Source organism: Cynoglossus semilaevis, chromosome 18 (assembly GCF_000523025.1).
Source record: "Cynoglossus semilaevis isolate Cse_v1.0 chromosome 18, Cse_v1.0, whole genome shotgun sequence".
NCBI classification, from domain to species: Eukaryota; Metazoa; Chordata; class Actinopteri; order Pleuronectiformes; family Cynoglossidae; genus Cynoglossus; species Cynoglossus semilaevis.
Genome location: NC_024324.1, coordinates 9,840,636 through 9,867,132, shown reverse-complemented (window position 1 = coordinate 9,867,132; position 26,497 = coordinate 9,840,636). Strand labels below are relative to the sequence as shown.

Genomic DNA, 26,497 nt, shown 5'->3' with positions numbered 1-26,497 from the left:
TCTTTTACCCCAGGTACCTCCATACCAGAACGTACAGCTGCAGGAGGAAGCAGAGTAAACCCTGCAAAATGAGCTTACAAATGAGTTTGTCTTTTTTTTTTCAACAGTGACTGGAGCTAATACAGTAGAAACCAAAACCACTCGTCAGGGCACTGAGTCAGGACTTGGGCTGCAGTTCTTAGTTTTCTTGGTAACAAAAGTGAGCTGCTGAGCACACAGAGCTAAAACCAACCATGAAGGCAGTTAGTGATGGTCGTCTGTTCAGGTCCATCCTGACCTGCTGGGTTTAGGATCAGACTTGTGGTGGTGGTCGGTGGTTGGTGAGGTGTGGTGAATCGATGGCTCCTCCACCCACAGGGTGCAGCAGTGTGTGAGGTGACAACACAGTTGTTCTGTAGAATTACGTCTTCGTGTAAATATCCAGTCTGAACCAGGCTGAGAGCTGGTGATGAGCTGGTGAATTGATTCTTCAACAAAGAGCATTATTACAATCACTTGTGCCCTGCTGGTTGGAAAGGGTAGTGCCACAGTCCTCAACCCGTGGTTCATTCTTACAATTGGTACCAGGACCGCAGAGAACGAGTGATTAATTAACATGATTTATGTACGTGTCGAACAGAGACTGGACGAGGAAAGCTCCCCCGATGGAGGTGGAGCTGCAGAGGAGATCACCTCACTCATGGACTGATAGAAAGGATTAGAAGATCGTTGGTTTAACAGTGAGAGGAAATGATAGGGAAGGTTGGATGCAGCTAATCTCCTCTGGATCTCCTCAGGGAGCATCATGCCTCCTCCTCCTCCTGCCTCTTGTTTCCCTGTTGTCTTTCTCACCGACTAATTCCCCTGTTTGCACCTCCCATGATTACCTAATGTGCTCCAACTGTGTTCTATCCTTTATATATATAATATATAATATATAATATATCCCCTGCAGTGCCTCACCTGCCATCATGATAAAAAAGAAAAAAGTACATAAAATAAATATTAATACTTTCCACTAATCTGTGTTATATATGCTTGCCAGTTTCTGTTCCTCAGCCAATGAAGTGCAGAGAAAAATCAGCAGAGGAGGCGAACAGTACTCTGCTTCACCTCAAGGGGTCGTACGTGAACTGACGTTAGAGCCAGTAGCAGGTGAAGAACAGCGTTTTCTATGCTCTGCCTGATTGGACGGACTGTATTACAAGACGGAAACACTCCTCACAACTGGACTTCCGGTCTAAACAGGAGATGATAAGTGACGCTGGAGCTAAAAGGTTAGCTTCAAAACAGAAGAGTCGTTCTTTTTAAATATATTGGTACAAAAGAAAAGACTGGCTGTGTGTCTGTCCCGTAAGAAACCACCTTTACCGCTGTCCTTGTCTCAGCAGACATGAAACATCGGCCACGCACATTCAAAGCCAAGTTTCTTTCGAAACTTCTGGAAATTCAAGGATCGATTTTGCCTTGGATGAACAACGAAGACTAAACATTAGCCTCCACGAGGTGATGGAAAACCGAGAGATACAACCACGGACTTCATCCATAAGTCAAGGTAAGGCAAAGAATGGTTTTAAGTTTTTGTTTTTTAAAAATAAGGAGTAAGTAGAACGTTTTTAAAATATTTGATAACTAAATGTTTGGCTTAAAATTTATTTTTCTTATCAAATTGATAGACAACCTTTGATTAAAGCACCAGAATTTACTAAGGTCAGTTAAATATATATATGTTAAATATATATGTATATGTATGCGTGTATATATATAATTTTTTATACATTAGATACATCCTACAGCAGAAACATAAATAAAACATATATTTACACAGTCAGCTATACATTGTATGTGTTTTAATAATTTAAATATATAGTAAGAAGTAGTGTGTGTCGATGATGCGTGGCAGAACATTTTCTTCAAAGCGAAATTACAGACATAAATTCAGGTCAAAGACAACTAGTGTACCAGATGTATTAAAGTAATCAAAAAGTCACCAGTAGATGATCAAGCTCAAAAAGTTTAAAAATAAAGGGACATTTTGGTGAAATAATAAAATTCTGTGTAGCTGAAAATGAGTCACTTCCTCTTCCTCGGTCTCCTTATTATGATGAATAACACAGATGCTGAAGTTTAATGTCACCCTCATGTTTCTAAAGCCCGGGGGCGGGTGGTGGTGGTGGGGCATCTTCAAAATTTATTTGTTTAGTATTATCTCAAATTTGTAATTTAATCTGATTTCCAGTCAGTGTTTCTAAATCATAGTGGTTTGATCCTGTTAAATGAATGGCTTTAGTACAGTTGGAGTGGATCTAGTTGGACAATCGCTTCATCATATTTCACTTGTGTCTTTCAGGGGGAGACACTCGTCGTCTTACTGACCTTTGTCTCCTGTACAGTATGGTGAGTCCACCCGTCCTCACGTCCTCCACTGCACCCGTGTGTCTCCATTTACAATAGTTAAGCTGTTGGTGAAGATGTTTCATGGATCATCCGCCCTGACAGCTCCAGCTCCACCTCCTGTCAACACACAGTGCTGCTTTCTTTAGAATAAAGGAACATAAAGGAGAATATGTCAGGATGACGGTGTGGAAGACTGGATTGTTCCGAGTTAGCGTTTTCTCCATGTGGTTGTAACGGATGTGTGTAGCTTTACTGTCTAATGTAGTGCAGACTGGAAGGAAGATTTGTTTGTTTCTACATGTGGCTCTCTGATGGTCTGGTTAACTGTGTGTACATACGTGTACTTTGCCTAAATAGTACTGCAAAGGCATGGCTTCAAAAAATTAGAAAGTGGTACAGATAATTGGATGAAAATACTAGTATAAAGTATATAGAATATTCCTGGTGTGGATGTAGCATCTTAAACGTACTTACAGTACATGTATGCACATATGTGGGGAGAAAAAAACAAAACCGAAGGCACCAGTCATCTGGTTGAGCTCATCAGATGTTGCGTGTCTGTTGAGAAACATCACAGAGATCATTAGTCTTATTACCGAGCCGCAGTTCTCATGAAAACAAAATCATAAAAAATTATGTATTCTTAATGAGGATTAATGTGGCCTGAAAGAGAGAGTGCGTCGCCGCATCTCTCCGAGGTGAAGAAGCAAAGGAGGAGAAGGTCTATTTGTCTGTTTCGTGTCTGTGGCTGTCGAGTCAGCCAGCCACATGCTCCATCATAGTTTAAATATTCATAGTTCATCCACTGAATATTCATGAAGCCCCTATTAATATTTATGAGCTTCACTTGTTGAGGTGTCACTCGATCTCTTGTACACACTTGCACACAAAGACATTTACACACAATGAGGCTACAAAGAGGCTGCTGCGTCGACCCAGCACTTGTTTATAAGTGATGCTGAAAGTTACTCTGCCCCTAAGTAAAAAACACATTAACATCTGGGGAAAACAGTAGCACAGCAGCCAGCTTTTAGTTTTTAGTTTGGTCAGAGAAATGAAGCGTGTTTGTTAGCTTAGCATAGCAGCGGAGAGCTTAGCCCTTTTCAAACATTACCTTTTTGGTTGGTGTTTTTTCCTTTTTATCCAGTATGTTTTCAGTTAATTTTTATGGCAGGTCTGTATTCTTCTTTAAAGTATCTTTTGGCTAAAGTTTTGGCTAACTGTTCACTTTAAATTATATGAATTAATAAATGAATTAATAAATCAATTAATCCGATTTTTACATATTTCAGAGCTACGTTTTTGTGTATTATTAAGTATTACTTTATCTTTATTTGTTGCCTTTGTTTCATTTCAGTAACTTTTTGAGCTGGTTTCTGATTGAAGTTTTTTTGAGGGGCATTTTATGTTAACATAAAATGGCCCACAAACATCCAGTAATGTTATTTGGTCTGATCTCGAGCCTCTTTTCCCTGTCAAACCCCACCACAAGAGACGTCATGACCTAACTTACCTTAACATTTTTTACTTGTACAATGATGAGAGCGAAAGTAACACAGGAAGTGAAAGTAACACATGGCATTAAGAATTTCAGATTTTATTGTATGTACTGACTTTAAGATGTTGTCAAGCCTGTCAAGTAAGTAGTTTCAAGACGTCATTTTTCATAAGTCTACAAAACACAAGTATCTACTTTTTTAGTAAAACTAAATATTCATAAATACTATTTATTCATTATCAAGACAATTGTGATCTATTCTATCTGTTCTATTCTATCCTATTCCACGGTATATAAATATTTGACGTTACTAAGTATTTGTCTTGAGTGTGTACCAGAAGTGAGTTTACCCTGCGCTGCCACAGGAGAGATGAGGTCTGCTCTAATCCCATTTCCAGTAAGATCTTTAAACAGACGTCCCTGCTTTTCAGCAAGGCCCTGGAACTGATGTAACAGTATGACACACACACACACACACACACACGTTGAAGACACACAGTCAGCTGTGCACTTTCTAATGAGGCGTGTTCAAAGCAGCAACCACAACAGTGACGGTATTTCTGTGCACGTGTAACGGGAAACGAGCGCCACTGAGGCGCTGCCCTCGGTGCACACGCATACCAACCATACCGGCAGTAGCAACGACTCTGTGTGTGTGTGTGTGTGTGTGTGTGTGTATCTGTATGTGTACATGTGTCATAGGTCAAGTTGTGTATTTTAACAACGCCAGTTATATATTTTTTGTTATAGAGTTGCTTCATGGAGTTCGTCGGTCACTGAAGGGTTAAATGACGTGTGCGTTGATTGGAGGTTGGTTTCATTCAGACTTCTGAAGTCTGCTCGCTCTGTGTGACGCAAATCCTGAGGCCCATGTTCAGTCATCTCAGTTTGTGGTTGAGTCGAGAAGATGTCGTTTTTGTTTTTTCCAGTGTGGGTTGTGAACAGCGAAGGTGGAGTGAGATTTAAGTAACACAGTTTTTACTACAGAAAACGGAACGGCATGTTTTAAAGGGCTTCTTAATTTAACCAAAAAACTAAAAATACCAGTCAGATTGTTTTTAGGTGTGAATGAATAAAAATGTTCTATAATCTCTAGACATTTTAGAGTGTATATACTCAGAAAAACATTATTTACATGAAGGATCACATAAATGTAGTGTTTATTTTGACATTACTAGTATCAGCTGATGAAAACTATAGTGTTCAGCTTATTATCATTTTTAGTTATCACTGGTTCAGGCCCCAGTTCAGCTTGGGTTTTTAATGTGATTGATCATGTGACCTGATCATGTGATTCACTTAATCAGGTTAAATGGAAGTAACTGAACTTGAACTTTGTGACAGTGTCCATGTTCAGGGAGGAAGAGAGAAACATAAAACCCAAAGTTTTGAATCGCTGAAAAAGCATTAGGTCGGTAGAAAACAAATGAATGGATGGACGTAAAGCATCAAAGATGCCACGAAGCTCACGGAAATTAATTTAACGAAAGCTTCTTCTCAATAACCGAAATGAAAACTTGTAATCCCCACTGTGACCATGCATTATTTATTCTTATTTTACAGGTACAGGTAGTGACTGAAGTGAAAGTGACATTCAGAAGAACAGCAAATAACATAAAATTCAAATTTTGATGCGGTTCTCGATCGGCAGGATCAGTGTTTAATGCCTCCTGGGAACAGATGAGAAGCTGCCAGATTTGATCAAACTCTGCGTCTGTCATTTAACAGGAGCCGTCTGCTCTTGAGCTGTGCTCTGTTGGCTAATTCCTGGAGTAGAGAAATCATTCAAACTAATGATTGAACAGGAGGAGAGGTTTTGTTATTTTTCCTGTTTACAGTCCTGGATCCAGCTCTCAGCTTCATGGAACTATTTGAGTCCACTCCAGGGGGGGGGAAAAGTTACAAATGATCATTTCTATCTTGGTACAAAGGGTGAAGAAGGTCTCCCTCCTCCAGCCTACATTTATCATATATATAGGAGGGTTCATGGGTTATAGATTATGGTGTAATTTTCTCTTTGAATAATGGCGTCTGTGAATGACTTTGAACAGAATGAGAGTAGAATTAATGGAACCAGAATGAACCCCATCAAAGGCTCTTATCTCCTAGTGGACGAGTGTTTGCTTGTCGTGTTTCTTACATGGTCGTGCTTACCTCCGTGGTGTCCAGTCAGACTTGTTAACATGTCTAAATATTGGTTTAAGAAAAAAAAAACCGAGAGGTCGAAGCCCCTGTCAGAGTGGAGTGTGTGGCTGATATCTGAAGTGCAGTAACGTGAGGACGTCTTGATAGAAAAATCCACATTTCTTTTGCGTAGGCTTGAATCGGCCGTGGCATGCAGATGAAGGATACGTAATATAATTCGCCGGCTACACCTCTGTCCTTCAACTGTGAGAGCTTATTAAAAAGTCAAGGTTATGCAAATGATGAAATTCCATATATTGAAGTGAGAATTAAAATATGTCCCTTTGCCCAGGACAAACCTTAATTTGCTCTCAGTTTCTTATTGAGCTGCGTTTGGCTGCACTAATGGTGTACATTAATTTTTATAATGATGTCGAACACAGAATCTGAACGCGGGGAGAACGGAGCAACGGAACCACACAAGTTCTCCCACCACTTCCTCAAACCTCAAATGAACTTTAGAAGATGAAGTGAGGCGAGCAGGTGAATGTCCCAGTGATTCATTAGAGTCGTTGTCTTCTTATGGTAACTGTTGTGTGAAAACCTGTCAGAACATCTGTGATTATTAGCAAACAGCAGAGCTCCAGCTCCGTCTCTGTCGTCTTCCAACACTTCAGGGTCGTGAAGGAGCGACAACCAATGGCAGCTAGCATTGAGCTAATGTGCGATACGCCTTTATTGCCAAAGCATATAACTGTTAACAATCACATTTACACCTTTGCTCAGTTTGAACTGTCGCTGGGAGCAAATTGGAGAAAATCTATGCACACACAGGAGACTAAATGCAAAGTCAATAAGAAAAGACGTCCGAGCCGCAGCAGGGTCAGGGGACTCGTTGTAGGTATCGGGGTTGATCATCTTATAGCACGTTGACTTATGTTTAATTGTTGCAGCTACGTCCTAATGATTGTTGTATTGAACGGAACATTTCATCAGAAACTTTAGTGAATGTGCAGGGCTGGTTCAACAGATTGTTGAACATATTGTTCACACACTTTAATGCGCTTTTAAATGGGCTTTAAAAAAAAAGGACACATCGTCCATTAGCAACGTTACCCAAGCTAAAGTACCACTGAGGTGACTGTCTCTAATGTAAGTAATACATCCCTAAATAAAACTTTTCACGACAGTGTCATCAAACCATTGTTAGAGGTGTACAGCCCCACGGGAGGGCGGAGCCAAATCAGTCACTCAGCTGTACAACAACATTTGACAGCTGACGTTTTTGTCCTGAGACACATTTATTTTTATAACACACGTCACGGACCAGGACGTAACACATTAGTGCATTTGGTAAATATTTAAAATCAGTGACAATTATTGTCATTAAAAAATTGCTCCAGCTTTTGGATATCAGTACCAAAAATCAATTAAGAAAATAAATCTCCATCATGAAAATGTTTGTGTCACCGTGCAGTTAGCTGACCAAACAACAGCACTGTGACTGTAAAAACACACTTTGGTGGAGTAGACCGTATCACTGGGTAACCATGGATTATACCCGTTATGAACACCTGTCTCACTGCCTGTGCTTCTTCAGCTGAAGGTACTCACCAGTACTGCAGTAATTTATTCACTCTTTACCAGAAATGACGTGTGCATGTGATGAAGAAGAGCCCAGTACATGAGGGCTGTGTGACCAAAATAACCCTGCAGTTAGTCTCCTGCCGTGCACGTGATGGAGATGTGCACACTCAGTGCTGCACATCGGGCCTCAAATAGTTGTTTTAAGGCCAAGATTATGATTTGTTTTTTTACGACTTTTGTCAATCTGGATAAAACTGGATTATAGAATCCAGAGTGATGCAGTGAAAACAGTTCAACCTAAAACATCATTAAAACAAGTCGTCAGAGAGGCAGACTTTACACCTATCTGTGGAGTGAACGTTCACACTTATTCTTAGTGTGGTGTCTCTGATGTTGTGAAACTGTCATCTGAAAGAACAGGCGTGCACACTCTTCTCTGTTTGACTGTAACTCAGAGGCAGGTTGTTGACGACTCAGCTGGTGCAAATGAGCCGGAGGGGAGAGAGAGTTATGATGTGTGTTTTTAACTGGACATTGTATTTTATCATCCTAAAGGAAATACAGTAAATGTTTTAATACTCATTACCATATTCATTTTGATCATATATTTCTTACAGTTAAGGGAAATATAAAGTTTGCTCTATTTTCATTCCAAATCTTTTCTAAAAAAACTAACAAATTGATATCTGAGATGTTGAGTCTGAAATGACCTGAAATGTGTATTTCTAACATGTTAATGACATCAGCTCAGATAAGAAAGCTGACTGTTTTATAATTATTATTATTATTATTATTATTCAGGGCCAAATCTGTGCAGCAGTTGCAGCGGGAATCCTCCGGTGTGGGAGTGATCCTGGACCTCTTTACAGCTCCGTGCTGAGACACACTTCTCTTTGTTATTGTTAACTTCCCCAGTGTGTCAAGCACTTTTTTGTATTTAAATGGGCTACTGTTTATTAATGAAGCTATCATTCTCTTCTCTGTTCACCAGCCTAATGAGGTAATCTCTGCTTCCACACAGGAAGGAAGGATCCATCTTTGGAGCTGATTTCCAGGCAGAATGAGGATGACTGAGTCAGGGAGGGCAGGGCGCCCTGTATGGAAACTATGTTGAATCACTACATCGACTACAGACGCGGTGACCCCTGATGAAGGTAACGACTGAAGTGGTTCTTCATTCTACTTCACTTGTGAATTTTGCAAAATTGAATCAGAAACTTCTGTGTTTATATATACACCGAGTGACCAATCACAGCCAGCCACCAAAAAGCCACATTAGCATGTGTGTTGTGAGCCTGCGTTTATTCTGAGGTCTGCTAACGTCTGCAGAAATGCTCCACCACAACGACATTAAACTGCACTTTGGTTAAAGTGACTTTACCGTGAACCCACCCCACGATAAAAAAAAAAAGATCAAAAGCAAATAAAAAAAATACAAGATAAGGAATCAAAATGTCTGCGAGAGAAGAGAAACACTACATTAGCACGGATCCTAATGTATTCATTAGTGTTGTAAAGGATAGCCATAGAGATTGGATTTGGACATTAATGACCTGAGCTGTTCTGAAACAGCGGTCCTGACATCACGCTTGGAAACATTTAATGAGACGTCACCCGTGTAACAGGATACCTTATTACTCGGGCCTGTGTGGCGGTGTAACCATAGTGGGTGACTCAGATTTGGATGGTGGGTGTAAACATACAGTATACAGTGATAAAGGATAACACTGGCTCCTGCCGGGGCTGCAGCTATATTTGAACAGCGTTCTCTAGTGCTAACAGACACATTCTCCGTGTTCCGCTCTCCGTAGGACTAATAATGATATTTTTAGAGTTTGACATTTGATTGATTCCCCACCACCGACTCCTAATCCATTAAAATTCAGCTCAAATAGAATGGCTGGCAGTTTGCTGTACAACATTTGGACCGTAATGTCAAGAGAATTTATTTTAGAAAGTGTGAGTGATCATAAAATATTAATTTCAGCTTAACGGCCATATTAATGCCACTGGGGGGCGATTCATTTGGAACAGCAGGTTTACAGAAGATACCCACAGTGAAACAACAGAGCCCAACCACTGTTAGAAACGTTTAATATAGAATAACCTGCAGCAATCCAGACGGTCAGAAAGGCTCTACCTGCTGTACAAACTCCAGCATAGAGCAGGAATTCTTTATGACGAGAGAGCGTACGTGTTAAGTCGTTAGGTTAATTAATTAGACACAGCGTTGATAAACCAGTATTTATTATCTATTTTCTCCAGTACATATTTTAATATAACTCATACATTCTGCATCTCCATTCATTTCTGACTGATTTATGCGTGAGCTTCAAAAAGTAAAAGTGATGGAGGTGATTTCATCGAAACAGAAAGCTGGGTTTTCTTCACTCTGAAAAAAAAAACGTCGTTCTGTTATCAAGGTCAGGCGAAATGATGATTGCGCCACCCGCGGCTTTGTCAATGAGCTTTTAACTGCAGACCAGCCCTAAACCTGTTAGAATAGACTAGACTAGACCAGACCAGACTCATTCAGACGAGCACAGAGCCGTCTCACAGACTTTGGAGTTTACTGTTCAACCTGCCGGGGTGGAGAAGCGTCTGCTGACCTTGGTATGATATAACACCTCCATCGAAGCCCATAGGTCAGTGAAGCTAACTTTAACATAGTCTTTTTCCTCTTTATCTGGAGGCTTGTATAGATCAGAAAATGCACATGAATCATTATACTTTTGTACAACTGTTTGACATGGTCAAATAACAGTCCATGTTAAGGATTAAGGATTTATATTACATTATAAAAAAAATCTCAAACAGAATAACTAGTTCTCTGTAATGGAACAGTGGAAACACACTTGTGTGGCAAAGTATATTCATATTGAATGAATGAATGATCTGATTCTCCTGTACGGTGGTTCAGGTATGGTCTGGTGGCTGTGTATATCAGTGTGTACGGAGTAAAATGTTAAAATGTGAATGGGTTCTACTACGGTGCCAATTAGAAAACAGGCCGAGTCCACAGAGCAGCTGACGCCTCATAGTTCATCAACTCTAAAATGCTACCAAAAAAAACCCCCGGGCGGAACAGAAAACGACCCCAGAGACACACAACAGCACCACGAGGACAAAGACGAGCTCGCACAAACACCGACAGACCACAAAGACCAAAAACAACAACACAGCTCCGACATGGCAGTGGAGGGACTTCTAATGCACGAGACACATAACAAGCATAATCTGTCTCTCTTTCAGCCTCCCCCCTCCTCACCCCCAGGTTGATAAAGTCTCATATGTGTTCGGCACAAGGATACACTCAAATTTGTACTTATGCGAAAATGCCTACTTATTGTGTCAAACGCAGCCTGTGGCCCACCACTGCAAGAAAGAGACGGAGTATTTTTAGATTTAATAAAGGCACAGGAGACAGTTTCTCTTTGTGTTCACGCCAGTTACTGCAGTAATTACAAGAGTAAAGAGACATGGGCTGAAACAAGGGAGGGGGGGAGAGAGAGAGAGAGAGAGAGAGAGAGACAGGTGAGGGAAACGACAAATGGACATATAATTCAGACACAGGGAAATAAGGGAGACACGCAGTTAAAGAGGGAGACAGAAACGTGAAAGAGACGCACAGTGTAGGGACAGAGACTAGTAGTAGAACAGAGAGACGTATAATATAAGGTCAGAGAGACAGAGACAGAACGAGACAAATGTGTAAAATAGTGAGAAAAAAGACAGAACAGTAGAGAGACAAAGAGAGGGTGGGGACAGACAGACAGTTTGAGACGTTAGAGAGAGACACCTGATAATGAGTCACGGGGTGTTGAAAGACATAGACACTACAGGAGGAAGATACAGAGAGAATGGGAGACATACCATATGGAGACAGTGAGACATGACTGAGACAACTGTAACAGTCAAACAGATCAACGGTAGGTGGACAGAGGGACAGAACAATAGGGTGCATAAGACCATGATGAGAGATAAGACGGTGAGAGGGACGTAGTCAGGAAAACTGTGGACTGAAGGACAGGACAATAGACCATGTCCCCCAGGAGAGGGGTCAATAGATGTGAAGACTTACAGCAGGAGGACATTATGAAAATGAGACACAGGTTATAGAGTATGAGGACAGACGGACATGAAGGTGAAGGACATGATAAAGAGGTGGACAGACAGTCTAATGTGGGGGAGTCCAGCAAATGAGACAAAGTGTGAGGACATATCAGTGAGGTAGAAATGCAGGGATATGGAAATGGGACGAGCTGGAGCTGGAGACCTTCAGATGTGGAGATGAGAGAGACACGCAGGATGAGGACAGAGAGACAGGTGAGTGGGCCGATGGAGCAGCGCCTCTCCTGCGTTCCACCCTTTGCATGTGCGCGTGGGCGCGTGGCTGTGGGTTTCAGAACTGTCTGCACTCTCCTGTCTGCACTCTCCTCCTGTCTTCCCTTCCTCACCTCCTCCTCCTCTCCTCCTTTTCTCACCTTCTTCACTCCTCCCCCTCCTCTCTCCTCCTCTAGTCCGCTCCTCCTGCTCAGACGCAGACAGGAAAAAGGCGAAGGAGAGGCGCGGAGCTCTCAGTGAGCAGACGCTGGGTGAATGTGCGGCAGTCGGAGTCGCTGGTTCGAGCAGCAGTTGATCAACGGCCACAGTCCAACGGACCGCGGCGAAAAGACAGCGACAGCTCACGGTAAGAAGACGAACTGAAACCGGGGTAACTGCTGAAACCACCCCTGCTTTATTAGCACTATAAAACACTCACATCCTCCGCTGTACCAGGACGATGTTTTTTAAAATGATTTTAAATAGTTAATGTAGTTAAAACTGGTCAAACGGGGATTTCTTTCGTGTATTTGTTGTGAAAAACTCCGTGGTTTAAACGAAGATCTGTGTGAACGCTGCTAACTAACGGTCGCCTCAGCCCCGCCGCTGTCACCTTAGCGACGCCGATCATCGATCTCGATCGTTTAAATGGACAAAAAAAATCACACTTTGAAAATTCTACCAACATTTAATTGACACTCACAAGGAGTTGAAGTTGATTTACGTCTGATTTTAACACGACTTTTCTTTCGATTTCCAGTTTCTTTGTTGTATATAACACGTGTCCACTTAAAAGTAGAATATTTAAATGTACTTGTGATTTCAGCAATAGCGTGTATAAATATATATATATATGTATATATATATATATATATTATGTCATATGTTATAATAAATGTCTGTTTAGCTTCACTCTATTAGGTGAATTATTGCTGCTGGTTCCTCCTGCTGTGTTGTCTTCGTCCTCGGCTCTGACAGCACGGTGAAGTCCCGCAGCAGGAGGTCCGCTCCCCGGCCGCCAGGTGTAAAAATAGCCCGGTGTCTGAGCTCCAGTCCGGGTCACTGTAATGCGACACAAACATATGTTTGTCTTTCTATCTTTGTGAGGGTTCTTTTCAGGCGTGGGGCGATGACGAGTTTTTTTTTTTTTTTTTTTTTCATCTAATTTCGATCGACCTTTAGAGTTCTCCAATTTTGTTGCGGTAATTGTCGAAAATTGTATTTTCACCTGCATGAATTCCTGACGCCCATTTTCCGATTCGTACCAGTGATAATTAACTCATGTTTAAAACATTGACTTTTTATAGTTTGTGTATTTTTTTACATTTATTAAATATATTCGCACAAAAATTACGGTAAATTCAATCGTTATCAACGTCTTAATCCTCAACTTGAAAGGTACAGGCTCCCTCTTGTGGCACTTTAAAATAAACCACTAGAACTGTATGTTGGATTTACCAACTTGAACTAATACAGACGGGTCCATATTAGTGATAGACCACCATGCAGTACCACAAGATGGAGCCTGTATGTCCATACTCATTTCATAATGCCATGAATGAATGTGATTTCGTTTGAAAATTGAAATGATAAACTGCCCCTTTATTACCAGTACTTACCTCCAAAACCTAGTTCATTTATGACAATACTGGGCTGTAAAATAGTGACAGTAAATGTTTATGCTGTCCTCACGCAGTTATTTCAGGCTCAATTGTTCAACATTAAACCAGGAAGTGCACTCACAGCAATAAAAAAGAAAAGAAAAAAAATACCCAACAGACACAGTCAGACATGACTTGCACCTGTTTTAAAACCCTCTGACCGCAACAGATCACACACCTGATCAAGCGTCGTCATTGGCCTGTCGCATTTTTGTGGGTTAACAGGAAGCCTTGAACTCGTGCACCAAGATGACACCTGTTTGTCTCAGCATATTCACCACATCACGTCCGCGAAGCTGCGACGGCGTCGGTGAATGACAGCGTTTGAGAGCCACAGAGCCTATTCTGAGTGAAGTAGCCGTTCAAGGCCACCTCTCTGTGCTTTCCTGGTATTTTCACCACCTCAGGTTTGAATTCAGCTGCAGAGCAGCAGCACAGCTGTCGCGCCCACAAGCCCAGGTGCTGTGGACTCGAAGACCGCTGCACCCTGTATTTTCACCAGTAGCCCACTTTCTCTACTTTGCTCGTCTCAGAGTAGAGGACAAAAGAATCGGTGACCTTTTTTATTTTACTCTAATATACCGCAGCAGGTGTAATGAGAAAAAAAATAGAATCTCCATCAAAAAGATTTCAGGTATAATGGTGTGAGTGTTTAGGGATCAAACATATAAACACAGTTGGACACCTGTGTATGTAACTGATTTAAAAACTGCAGAAGAATCCCAGTAAAATGATCAATTATTATTTTGGACCAGAGGGACCTGCTCTTGCGGTTTTCACTCTCTAGCTGAATGGTCTCATAATGAGCTCTGAGCTGAGGGAGAGAAAACATAAAGTCCCCTTTTAAATTCCCACAAAACCCAAACAGCAGCCTGTGTAACCGCAGGCAATAACGTTTCCCAGTTTTTATAGGTTTTTTCTCAAAAAGAATGGTGCAAATTAAAACAAATAAGAAAGCAGAGCTGCCTGTCCTCGGAAACGGACAAACCAGTGGGGAGACTGTAGAAAAAAATAAATGTAAGAGCTGTGCAGTGGTTAGAAGATGATCCTCATAGTTCATTCAACGGCCTTCGTTCTGAATCAGATGGCAGTGGCCTGAAGGTCTTAATATAACTTGCTGCCGACAATGGCCGTCTACAGTAGCTTTTGGACGTTTTCCCACTGCCGCCTGTGTGTCTGTGTAGATGAGCCAGGCAGCTTTTGGCTGGAGAAGAAAGGTGTCCTGGTGAGTAAGTGGCTCCGAGGCCGAAGGCTTTGGGGAGAGCAGCAGATGGATGATGATGTAGCGGGTACTGGCGCTCCCTGCCTCCCGCCGCCATCCGTCACGCGCTAATGATCGTGTCACACCTTCTCCCCGGGCGGCTGGCCGCTTCTGCAGCGCTCAGCTCAAAAACTGGTACTTCCACTCAAATCCCGTCTTCACGACCGTTGGCTGGAAAGCGCGTAGACAGACTGAGCTGCGAGTCTCTCTTTTATCAATTCCTCACTTTTCTCCATCTCCTGCCGTCACCCGGCTTCACCTCTAAAGTCCCTGCAGACTTCTTCCTCCCCTCCCCTCACCCCTGCTCCCCTCTCCCCTGCGTTCATCTTGTTTTCTCTGAAGTGTATCTGCCCTGTGTCACTCTCTCCTCTTCCTGTCTTTTGTGCCGTGATCCCATCCTCCTCTGATTGTTGCAGAGATGCAGCTCTGGACCCGTACGACTGTTGTTTTTGATTGTGTTGATGAGAGGACATGCATCATTTTGTCCCCCTCCCTCCCTCCCCCCTCTGTCCAAGGGTCAGTCACAGTGCAGCACATGTGGAGTTGATGCGTTCGGTTAAAGGACGTCTCAACAAGTAGCTGTCAACTGCACGTTAGGGAGCATCGCAAGTTGTTGTGTGCTTTTGACTGTCTCCGTGTCCCCTGATCGTCCCCTGATTGTCCCCTGATCGTCCCCGTATCATCTGTGGGCTGCAGCAGAGCACCACACAGGGACAGATTGCGGCAGTATCTCGCCCAGACAAACAAACAACAGAGCCAGCAATTATGAGGAATCTAATTACACATTAATTGGCTGGTGATTTCTTGAAAAATTGTCTTGGCTTCAAAATGTCAGTGAGTTGTGCAAATAAATGATGCATTTAGCAGAGCCTAGCGTGACGCTTTCAACATTGCTAACGATAATTTAATAATTTATATATATCCGTCTTATTAAACACAAATTGGTCTGTTTAACCAGAAAAAGAGAGCTGGCATCGATGTCTGCTGTCACAATCCTAAAGTGACGATTCTTCTATTATTATGGTGCGCTTTCATGTTAGACTAAAAAAAAATCAAAACATATTTATACTTGGGAATAACATACAAATAATAATAATTCTGACTAGTGATTATTACAAACCATTTCAGGAATCACCAGAACATAATACGTCTGTGTATTAAATAGAATAGCAGTGGTGAAGAACTTGTTCCATTCGATTTTCTAATGAAAACACAGCTCTTCTGCTCAGTGTTATCTCAGCCAGTAATTTCAGACGGCTGTCGTCCATATCACAAGTATTTCTTGTCACTGCCGCAGACACAAGGCGGCAGCGGAAGTAAACACCACTTGAGCTTCATATTAAAAAAAGTGCTGTTATCTCTGGCCGGGTGTTAAATAACCATGTTATGGGACTCAGCATTCTCCGAGCTCGTTATCCCATCCCAGGTGTTACAGGAATAAGTGTCCCTCTGAGCTCCCAGTTACAGTGGAATGTATGTCCCAAATGAACGCAGTTGGTCCTTCGGAAAAGATGGTGGAATGACACTTCCTAGTGTGTGTGTGCGCGTGTGTGTGTGCGTTTCCCCCTTTGGTCTATCTCTTTGGTCTTAGCCACATTCTCACCACAGGGATTACAAACTCATCTTGGCATTCTGGGAATATCTGTGGTGGATCAGATGATACCATCCACAGCTGCTGTTTCTAAGAAAAGCTCCAGGACACACAAACATACCAGCACACACACACATACACACACACAGAGCAGACATGAGTGTACAGGACCTGCACACATGTAAACACACAGGCTAATGGCCGAGTGGAGGACAAGCCTATATGTTAGCGTCACAGATCCATAGACACAGTTCCATTACAAAGCCAAAGTAGCAATTAAGAGTGGAGCCTGAAACGGCTGTGAGGCTGCAGCAGAGGTTAATACACACAAACGCACACATTAGCTTAACTACATGGTGCCATTTTACTGCAGCTTTTCTTTTATGCCTTGGTAACTGCTGAATGCGTTATTGTGCCTGTTTGTATGTGAGTGCCAGAAAAATAGCGAGAGCGGCACTTTCCCGCTACAATAAGCACCGACACTTTTATTTATTTATTTATTTATTTATCTGTCTCCCACTGTGTTTTTCCGTCTCTTCAGGCCTTTTCTCCCATTGACCACTGAAGAGCCAGCACACACAGAACAACAGCACCGAGGGTCTGAACGCTGGTGGAAAGAGGATAATTGCGTTTCTGGCCGCCCTGCTGGAACATGGGATATATGACCTCATCATTTACCTGTGAGGCTCTCCAGTAAACAACGCCAAATAGGTTTGAACGATTTTATTAACACACACACACACACACACAGGTTTCCACAGCTCTTTCTGTTAGGATTGTGCATTGACCTCCATCTGTTTGTACAGTTTTTCCCGTCTCTGACCATAAAACCATTAGTGCCTAAAACTCCCATCAATTCAATTGACATTTTTCCCCCAAAAACAGCTGAAACAAATGTTCTGCTTCATTAGGGACAAAGTTTTGTTCTCATTAGAACATATGGTCCTAAAGAGAAACCAGTAACATTACCAGGGCTGTTCCTACACACACACACACACACACACACACACACACCGCAGACTCACTCAGTGTGTTTGCTGCTGTACAGAAGAATGACCGAAGCTGCCGTAGAAAGTGCACAAGTCCTCCTAAAAGCCTGCGATGTGCCGCCCTGTGACGTCATCAGCTGCCCCTCCCCTACGCCGTGTTTGTCCCTCTGCAGTCAGAGGGAGGAAGAGGAGCGTCACCACGACAGTAAGAAGCCGGAGCAGCAAGTAAGTGACACTAACGCACAGCGGTGCTCGCCACCACATTAATAATACACCAGCAAATTATGCGCCCTTCGGCTCCTCGCGCTCACTCGCTGACAAATTGTGTCCTCGCTCGCAGAAACACTGTAACCAGGTGCAACCAAAGAAAAAAGTTAAGGTAAGCTAAAATAATTTTGCCTCTCATTATTCATCCTCACTGCAATATCGATTGCATTCTACTCTATAAATATGTAATATGGCCTCTGTGTGGGTGTGTGTGCGTTCCAGGCGAAAGGAAAGTTAGTGCGAACAGTAGCTGTCTGTGAGGAGTCGTCGCCATTTGAAGAAAGCCAGGTAATACACACACACACACACACACACACACACATCATACACCTCTTCTTCATCCTCGTCATCATCAAACTCAAATTAAATTTGATCTTTCTCTCAGGCTTCTCAAGACACAAATGTTTCATCAGGCTGCCATGACGATGAGAGGACATCGTGTAGAGAGGAGGAGCAGGAGACGCTGCCAGAACCAAAGAAACTGACCAAAGGTATGTGTGTGTGTGTGTGTGTGTTAGAGAGTGATTGATGTCTCATAAACCAAAGAAAGTAATTGAAATGTAATAAAAAGGAATTCTGCGCTGCTGTTTAGATGCCGCCCTCCTGGGCTCTTTGATATTGCACTGTGCTGTTTTGGCTTTTTCTGTTGTTCTCTCGTAAACACGTCCCTGAGTTTCCTGCCTGTGTCGCTTTCATCTCAGAGTCCAGCGTGGAGTACACCGACTCCACCGGCATAGACCTGCACCACTTTATCACCGAAACCCTCAACAGCAACCCCAGAGACCGAATGATGCTGCTGAAACTGGAGCAGGACATGATTGACTTCATTACCAGCAATAGGTATGAGTGTGTGTGTGTGTGTGTGTGTGTGTGTTCTTTAAATGTACTTACATGAAACTGGTGCGCAGCCTAATATCTGGAGTAGATTGAAGACGACTTGAAGTGAATTAAAAGTATGTTCATTTTGCCGGTCGATGTATGGAGTCAGTGGTGTTAGTGCAGGTCTGTCGGCACCACGGGGGACAAACCTGGACTGGAGCCAAAAATTACTGGCAGTTTGAGTTGACCTCATTCTCTCTACCTCTCTTTCTCACTCCACCTTCCTCCCTCCCCCTCTGGTCCTTTGTCACTCCCTCCTTCCATCGCCGTCCTCCTTCCTCCTTCCTGCTTTCATTTCCTTCTCCTCCTCCTCGCTCCTGCCTCTCCGTGTCATTTCCCATTCCTACCGCCGTCAGCGCTTTTAAGAAGTTTCCTCACATGTCGTCGTACCACCGTATGCTGGTCCATCGGGTGGCGGCCTACTTTGGCATGGAGCACAATGTAGACCACACAGGCAAGTCTGTCATCATCAACAGGACCAGCAGCACACGCATGTAAGCATGCCCAGCATCTCTGAGTGAGTCAGCCGAGCCAGCCCACGCCCTTCGGTTTGAATCTCACTGTGCTCGTTGTTGGTTTTGTCTCCAAAAGACCTGAGCAGCGTTTCGTGGATCAGGTGGACAAGGACAAGGAGGAAATCAACTGCTGGAAATTCATTCTGAAGAGAGACAACAGTTCCGACGACCAGGTTTACCTCTCTGGAGTTTATTCCGTTTTTTTGACCTTCCTCATTTCCTTTCAGCGTTTTGACCTGTCCTTGTTTTACAGAATCGAACTCACACGTTACGGGAGAAACAAAGCAAGTCGGTGGAGGAGAGAGAGGAGGAATATCAAAAAGTCAGAGAGCGAATCTTTAACCAGGAGGTGAGACAGAGAGGCAGATGAAGACGGGCAGAGATGACGCTGACCAGACTCACTCATTTCTTTCGCACTCTTATTTTTTTTTTCTCCTCAGCCTTTCTTCACCCAGGAGAGCGCCCATGCAGAAACCAGGTAACCTTGCCTGCAGTGAGTTTTCTCCATGTTCCTTTTTGAACTTGTTATATTTAGATGAGAAAATTAATATATGCGTGTGTGTGTGTGTGTTTTGTGTGTGTGTGTGTTTTGTGTGAGCAGGGCCGTGGAGGACTACAACCCATACGCTGAGACTCAGCGGAAAAGGCAGCTCTTCAGGTAGAGCTCTGTCATCACTGATGTTATTTCTCATTTCATTTATTCTGATCGATGTGACCGACCCTGACCTGGTCTGATGGAAACAGGGCAAAACATTTTTGTTTTTTTAAGATTTGATTTTTTTAATCGCAAAAAAAAACCCACCACAACAATAGAACTTCTGGATGTAACTGAAAGGTGTAGGCTGTAGTTAAAGTTTAAATGTATTAACATTAAATTTATCATTTTGAAATTTAACAGAGCAGATGGTGTTTATTATTTTCTGGAACTCTCTACAGTACAACTGTTTAAAATAAATAACTACATAATAAATGCTCAGTTGTGCTGTTTAGAGCTGGTAATTTAGTTTTTTGTTTTTTATTTCTTCAAGAATTGAATTGTTTTTTTATGATAAACTTTTTATGTCTCTGACTTTTCAGACATTCTTGAGGAAAAGTTTGATTTGATTTGCTCATGTCTTCAGTTTCTCCAACATGTTTTCTGAGGTTAGATAAGGGCGAAATGTTATATTCCACGAAGCGGCTCCTCGCACAGAAACAGCATTTGCTAACTGCTAAAAATAGCAACGCATACATTAGAGAAACAATAAAAAGGACAGTAAAAACCACAGAGCCGGGCGTTCTCTGACATTAGGATGATTCCAGTTCAACATTTGAATTGTACAAACCTTGGTTTTAACACATTAAAATCACGTTTATCCTTTAGATTTTATCTTAATGAAAAGTGCATTTGTCTCTGCTTTGAACATCTTTTTGGAGCTAAAGTCGATTAGTGAAACATTCCCGTACTGAGCTGCTCGTGGTTTAGAATCGTCTGTGTCTCTCACCAGCAATAGAAGTGGATGTAGAACATTTTGAATGGTAAACCGTGGCTGTGATTCACAGGAACAGTCGTAAAAGCTCCAGCTCCAGCTGGAACGGCAGCAGCAAACAGAGCAGCACGGAGATCGACTGTCGCTACAGCAACGAACCCCAACCGTGGAGCAGCATCGACTCAGATTCCTCCTGCCACTGGACGAGTTCCGCCCCGAAACACTGTCACCCCGCTAACCACAGCTGGGAACCGCAAGGTTCAGGTGCGTCTTTGGAAGAACGCTGTGACCTTTTGTCTAACCGCTCCCTTTGTCACACTTTGGATGTGTAAATTCAGGGGAGGAGGGTGAGACACTTCGCTCCTCCGCACCTGAGAGCCAGGAAACTTATTCCCAGATTTCATCAGCACGCCACACTCTGGGAAAAACATCACTGTTTATAAATGATCTCCTGTTTTAATCAGTAGCATCTAATTAACAAAGAGAAGTGGAAGTGTGTCTGGTGTGAAGATGTGAAGCAATTCCACGAACGCTCACGCCGTAGCTGCAAATTTTCACACCACACCTCCAGACGTCTTCACACAGTCAGGAGGAAAAAAAATACGTCATCCCAGAGTCTGCTCTCAGGGGGTGCACACGGAATCATTTTTAGCACGGAGAGGAGCGGTGTGTGTCGTTCTTCATCAGATGGAGATGTTGTAAAAATGAGTCCGTTAGTTGGAAGTGCTGCCACACGTCTCTTATGTTTTATATATTTATACTTTTCTGTCATTTCTCCATAGGCTCCATCGCTCTGTACAGACTGCCAGCCACCTGTCCCCAAAGCTCGTCTCCTCCCGTCAGAGAGGAGCCCACCCACAACTCTTCCTACATCATGGAGAACGGGATCCCACCAGGAAGCATATTAGTGAACCCACATACTGGTACACAACACACACACATACACACACACACACATGAGTTAGTGATTTTTTTTTTAGGACATGTTAACAAATGTAGTCACAGAGTCTAGATCAGTGATTCCCAACCACTGGGCCGTGGCCCCCTAGTGTGCCGTGAGAGATTGTTAGGTGTGCCGTGGAAAATTATTCAATTTGATCCAACTTATTCGACTGAAAACTATCATTTATTTATTGCATATCATTTTTCTTTTCTCGTCAATGCATGACAGGCAGAACAATTAAATCCTCTTCCATAAGGTGGCAGCAGATGGTTATGAAAACTAAAAACAAAGATAATCAGAGCTGTTGAAGAAGATCTTTGTGAGTGTCTGTCTTCAATTCCTGCCTCTATATCTGCGTTGTCTTCAACTAAACAGGAGTACATTTAAACTAGAAGATGATTATATTTCATTAGATAGACTTTTTGTGAGATTGTTATTGTTTTCCTGATGATATATATGTGCCGTGGTTCAAAAAAGGTTGGGAAACACCGGTCTGGATAAACAGATAAACTGAGCTGTGTTTCACGATGACCTTGACTTTGAAATGTTGTGTACACGTGTACACCACAGAGACTCCAGTTCCCACACACGCTCATTCTCCTGCCTTCACACTCTCAGGGCAGCCTTTTCTCAACCCTGATGGATCTCCTGCTGTTTACATCCCTCCAGACAGCCAGCCACCAATCAGGAGCCAGACTCAGCCTCAGAGCGCTCCCTCTCAGCAGCAGCAGGTAGTACACAGCCAGGCACACACTCACAGCAGGCCGTGTTTAACATACGGGATGCGTTCCCGCGGTCACACGTGTGTGTGTGTGTGTAGATGTCAACGTCTCTTCATGCCCGTGTCTCCACCTGTGTCTCCCTCAGGTGGTGCAGTACTCGTCTGTCTCTTACTCAGCTCCACAGATGTTACCTGTCCCTCCACCACAACCAGTATGTACTGTCCCACTGCACAAACACACCATTTAGAGTTACACTGATTACTAAGAGTTAACAGACCACGCCCCCAAGAGGTCAAACACACAACACCTAAGGACATTATATGAATATGAACCGACATACTAGTACACATCTGTTTACTGTTTTAGTATCATATATACAGTATATATGTAAATATATATACACAGGTATACTATATTGGTGTAATGTGACACAAGTCTGTTTTTTTTTTTGTTTGTCTTACAATAAATAATACACTTTATGATTCTGGAAAATCTTTAAACGTTAATTTAACAACATTATCATTGATTTCATGAAAACCTAATGTGTGTGTGTGTGTGTGTCCACCAACAGATGGAAGACCTCTCTTCTCAGTTTGCTCACGTGACACTGAGCTGTCAGTCAGCAGGCGAAGCCCCGCCCCTCTACCCTCACAGTCAGGGTTACGTCTATGCAGCTCCTCCTCCTCCTCCTCCTCCTCTTCCTCCTCCTCCTAACCCTCCCAGTTACTGCCAGCCCTCACCTCAGGTACGGCACCACAGTCACAGCGTTGAATAGTGCTGCTTCATAAAGGCAGCGTTGATTGGGCGTACTTTCTTGACACCAGATCTCTGTCATCTTCACAGCCGGCAGAGGAGAGAGTAATACTTACTGATTGTAATATATCCTCCTGCAGGTGCCTGTGTATTACTACGGTCAGTACTCTACCTCAGCTCAGCACGGCTGCAGGCCTGTGTCCCCCAGTCAGCACCTGCACAGCCAAGTAGCACAACCAACAGGTACAGTACCTACCACAGGTGTGTGTGTGTGTGTGTGTGTGTGAGGGTGAGACTGTGGCAGTAGAGGAGGGGGCCGTTACACTGTCGGAGATGTAGTGAAGAGGAAGAGGAAGAGGAAGAGGAAGAAGAAGAAGAAGACGAAGAGGAAGAAGAAGAGGAAGAAGAAGAAGAAGAAGACGAGAACAGGACCAAACAAAGACGGATGGATGAGTGCAACTGAGAATGCTCATAAAAACCACACTGTTATAATCATTCTAAATTATTTTATTGAAGTCATTTATATTTTAAGCCAGTGGTAATAAAGACTTGAGAATAATAGAAAAGAAGTTCAGCTCTTATCAATTCAAAATGATGAATAAAAGTGTCACAAGAATAAAAACCACGCAGGGCATTTTATGCTGTACATTAAATGAATCACTCTCCAAACTCTCCAGGAGTGTGCTTTAAAAAGATCAGATCATGCTTAGGTCATTTCCTCCGTTTTTCAAAGGGAAACTTCATATGCAGAGATGATGCCTTCTCTTTGTCTTTTCTTTTTAACTTTTTTGCGACTGATTAGGACATTCATGGTTGAATGTTTTTTTACAGTAGGTGGCAGTAATGCACCACTTGCTTCTTGTTAGAACTACATGCTGTGCGTGAAAGACAAATGTTCCCTTTGGCTCTGACCTTGGACGCCACCTGGAATTGTATTTTGGCTGCAGTAACAACTGATGACCTGCAGGGGCAGGGTTCAACGGATATTGGTAAAAATTACCCAAACGTGAGTGAGTGTTGAGTGGGGGAGGCTAAGGATCAGAGTCTCCGTAGGATATGAATCTCAGAGCAAAACTTTGTGCGTCACTAAACATTTTTTTGGAATGAAGAGAAGAAGCAGCTAATCAGAAAAGCTACATGTGTTTCCTGTTTAATGTGAGAAAACTTTACATAATAAAAAGTCATTTTGCACCACAGTACCCCCTGCAGGGAAGCCACGTCTTCTCTAACAACACAACAGGTTCTGCACACTCTACCTTTGAACATTAACAGCTGTTTGTTTCATTAAAGCAAAGAAGGAAATGTTCCAGTGTTTGAGACGCTGTGGAGTCTGAGAGGCAAATCATTGGCATTGATTTGTTGGTTTTTGTCCATTTGGAACTAAAACAGATTCACAAATGACTAATTGGAACAGTTGACACTGATTTGTCTTTGAAACCTTTGACTTCTAGAATGAACTGATTAGACTCCAGGTCAAATATACATGATCGTTAAACCGATAAATGTTCCTTTACTCCCTGATAATCCATCAGTACTGAGACCGCTCTGAGTTACAGTTGGGAATGTGTCGCCCTCTGTAGTCAGGGTGTAAAGAGTAAAAAAGTGTGTTGTATATTCTATTTTCACCATGATGTATTTCCTCATAGTTTAGTGCAGTACAAAGTTGCAGCAACACACTGTCTGGTTGTGCACCCCCCCCCACCCTCCCCCCACCCCCATGGCAGTTTTCCCTTTAATAACCATTTTACTGGACAAAATGCAGTGATTAAAAAACAAAGTTAATAATCTGGTATACACTTGTGTGTTTTGCAGCAGGTTACGCTCCACCCGTCGGAGTCCAGCAACCTACCCACACTCAGGCCCAGGCCGTGCTGGGGACGTACTCACCGATGGCCTCTCATCAATGTAGCGTGGTTCAGGTAAACACAGGGAGGACCCAGAGGTGTCGTTGCCACAGAGTGGTTCAGTTCACAAAGTGCTGCCCAGGCAAATTCCACAACTTTCTCTCTGCTCTGTCTGCCTCTGCAGGGAGGCCTCTCACTGTCCTATCCACCCACTAAAGTAGTTCCTGCTGTGGGCGGGGAGGTGGGTTACTGCTGCGTGGTGCCCCCGCCCCCCCACCACAGCAGCTGCCACCCTCCCAGCTGCAGCAACCTCAGCGCCCCGTCCTGGAGCGGCCAGTACTGATGACTGAGATGAAGACGCCTGAGCGGATGTAGTGATGATACTTCAGTTCCTGTGTGAACTCACCACACACACACACACACACACACACACACACGTTTAAGACAAACACCTCCCTTTTACCCACTAGGCCCTTCTCTCTCTTCTACCCCTGCCTTTGTCCTGATGGGGCCCAAGAGCCGCATTGTTTTTACACGCACGCACACACACAAGCATGTACACACATCACACACTCACTCACTCACACACCAATGTACCAATGTACCAAAGCTTAATAGTATATATATATCAGAGCTGCTGTATTGAATGCATTATTTATATACATAAATGGAGTTTTATAATAATTATATTGAAATATATATATATATATATACATATATGGTGTTTTAAGGAAATGCACTGTGTGAAGAGAATAAAGTGCTATGGCTGGACTCACTGGGTGACTTTTTTTCTTTCTTTTTTTTCTTTTACACCCCTCATGTCGATGCTGATGCTAATGAGGGTGGATGATGCATGCATCAGCAAATAAAGTGCAATATATGAGGACACACTCCATATACTTAACGTAAATAGAATCACATCTGTGCTTGGTGCCGAGCTAAAGTGCAGATACAGACACTTAACCATCCACTCAGTTCATTAACGTCTGCTAAACGTCGTTTCTTTAACATGTGAGAAATTCATGATTCTACAGTTCGAGTGTGTGTGTGTGTGTGTGTGCGTGGGTTGTTCCTATTCTTTGGGTTTCTATACACGGGTTGTTCTCACACAGTGTTTCCACCAAGGAACAGAACATGTTCAGGGTTCCATGTCATCATGACATCTGTTACATATGGTATAAATAGAAAAGAACATTTGCAGTTACCATACTCAATAAAGCTCCTGGAAGATTTCCATTTCAGCAACTTTCAGCGCCCCCTGCTGATCAGACACATTTACCATTTCTGCTGAAAAACTAGAGCATCTGAACATTTCTCTGTTGGAAACTAGAGCCTCACTTTCCTTCATTGTAATATTCACTTGACTGTCTTTACATTAGGTAAGAACATGAGACCATCCTCCTGAAACACTAGGAAAGAATCCAGGATTAAAATGATGGCTTGGTCCAATTAAATGAAACCCCAGGTAAGAAAGCAAAAGTGTTATTAATTATTAAGGTTTTTGAAGATTTTCATGTATTTTTTTTAGCAGTCAAGCATTCTTAGGCCATCTTAGCAGAATCCACAGTGACAGCGAGGCAGAATGAACATTACCAGGACCTTTAAACCAGTCCAGCTAAATGGAAATCCTGTCGTCATCTGAATTATTTACACGTTCTTCTAAAGGTCTCGCCTGCAGCACTTTAGACAAAGCTA

At 42.8% G+C, this 26,497-nt stretch overlaps 1 protein-coding gene across 1 annotated transcript; it reads left to right on the top strand.

The window, feature by feature from the left end:
• Positions 1–1,031: 1,031 nt before the first annotated feature.
• On the top strand, positions 1,032–25,577 carry arpp21 (cAMP-regulated phosphoprotein, 21). Its single transcript, XM_017041323.2, has 24 exons — positions 1,032–1,256; positions 1,371–1,534; positions 2,330–2,376; positions 8,607–8,739; positions 12,106–12,275; positions 16,963–17,132; positions 17,470–17,635; positions 17,751–17,789; positions 17,900–17,965; positions 18,063–18,168; positions 18,379–18,517; positions 18,913–19,050; positions 19,148–19,244; positions 19,325–19,420; positions 19,512–19,549; positions 19,673–19,729; positions 20,614–20,804; positions 21,323–21,463; positions 22,102–22,214; positions 22,351–22,416; positions 22,777–22,950; positions 23,099–23,201; positions 24,771–24,877; positions 24,987–25,577. Exons 7-24 carry the CDS (start codon positions 17,474–17,476, stop codon positions 25,143–25,145), a joined length of 1,992 nt encoding a protein of 663 aa, XP_016896812.1. The 5' UTR covers positions 1,032–1,256; positions 1,371–1,534; positions 2,330–2,376; positions 8,607–8,739; positions 12,106–12,275; positions 16,963–17,132; positions 17,470–17,473; the 3' UTR covers positions 25,146–25,577.
• Positions 25,578–26,497: the final 920 nt, after the last annotated feature.